The sequence below is a fragment of the Lottia gigantea genome, assembly GCF_000327385.1.
Source record: "Lottia gigantea unplaced genomic scaffold LOTGIsca_9343, whole genome shotgun sequence".
Taxonomy (NCBI): Eukaryota; Metazoa; Mollusca; class Gastropoda; family Lottiidae; genus Lottia; species Lottia gigantea.
In genome coordinates this window covers 1-1449 of record NW_008711051.1, presented here as the reverse complement: position 1 = coordinate 1449, position 1449 = coordinate 1, and the positions used below count along the sequence as shown (strand labels likewise).

The following is a 1449-nucleotide window of genomic DNA, read 5'->3' as shown; positions in this document are numbered from 1 at the left end:
TTTACACCCTCTAGGTTGGCTCACTGTTATTATAACTGTTTTTTACAGGAATATAAATCGTCCAATATCTATCCAGTATTAATCACATCTCAACTATTTACACCCTCTAGGTTGGCTCACTGTTATTATAACTGTTTTTTACAGGAATATAAATCGTCCAATATCTATCCAGTATTAATCACATCTCAACTATTTACACCCTCTAGGTTGGCTCACTGTTATTATAACTGTTTTTTACAGGAATATAAATCGTCCAATATCTATCCAGTATTAATCACATCTCAACTATTTACACCCTCTAGGTTGGCTCACTGTTATTATAACTGTTTTTTACAGGAATATAAATCGTCCAATATCTATCCAGTATTAATCACATCTCAACTATTTACATCCTCTAGGTTGGCTCACTGTTATTATAACTGTTTTTTACAGGAATATAAATCGTCCAATATCTATCCAGTATTAATCACATCTCAACTATTTACACCCTCTAGGTTGGCTCATTGTTATTATAACTGTTTTTTTCAGGAATATAAATCGTCCAATATCTATCCAGTATTAATCACATCTCAACTATTTACACCCTCTAGGTTGGCTCATTGTTATTATAACTGTTTTTTACAGGAATATAAATCGTCCAATATCTATCCAGTATTAATCACATCTCAACTATTTACACCCTCTAGGTTGGCTCATTGTTATTATAACTGTTTTTTACAGGAATATAAATCGTCCAATATCTATCCAGTATTAATCACATCTCAACTATTTACACCCTCTAGGTTGGCTCACTGTTATTATAACTGTTTTTTACAGGAATATAAATCGTCCAATATCTATCCAGTATTAATCACATCTCAACTATTTACACCCTCTAGGTTGGCTCATTGTTATTATAACTGTTTTTTACAGGAATATAAATCGTCCAATATCTATCCAGTATTAATCGTATCCTACGAAATGTTTGTACGAACGTATGATCTAATCAAGGGAGAGAATTTTGATATTGTAATTTGTGACGAGGGACATCGATTAAAGAATACTGCCATTAAAACTACTTCTGTAAGTATTTTATATTTAGTTTATGTAGAATTTTCTTTTTTTAACTTTTGTTTACCTCTATTTACTGTTTTTTTAGAATTAGATAAGATTTTGATTCTTCAATTCACCACCTAGTTCGATGTCAGGTCTAACTCATTGAGCTTACGTCAAATTATACTCAAAATTAGATAAAAACCAACTTATATTAAAAGAGTTTTTGTCACAATTTTTATATATTGCTCATCATTAAAGAGAAGTCTGGTCTTCCTTTCAACTGACAAATTCTGAGAAAAACTGGATTTTTAATCAAACGTTAGTGACAGATTCAATGAGATTTTTAATGATTGTTAAAGTTTCAATCAAAACGTTAGTGACAGATTCAATGAGATTTTTAATGATTGTTAAAGT

General features: G+C 30.4%; 1 protein-coding gene across 1 annotated transcript; it reads left to right on the top strand.

Moving 5' to 3' along the window:
• Positions 1-528: 528 nt before the first annotated feature.
• LOTGIDRAFT_176974 (hypothetical protein) lies at positions 529-1062 on the top strand (the record flags this gene model as incomplete). The annotated part of the gene is made up of 1 exon (XM_009068773.1): positions 529-1062. A coding segment is annotated over one exon (534 nt), but the record flags the coding sequence as incomplete, so codon positions are not given.
• Between the last annotated feature and the right edge of the window lie 387 nt (positions 1063-1449).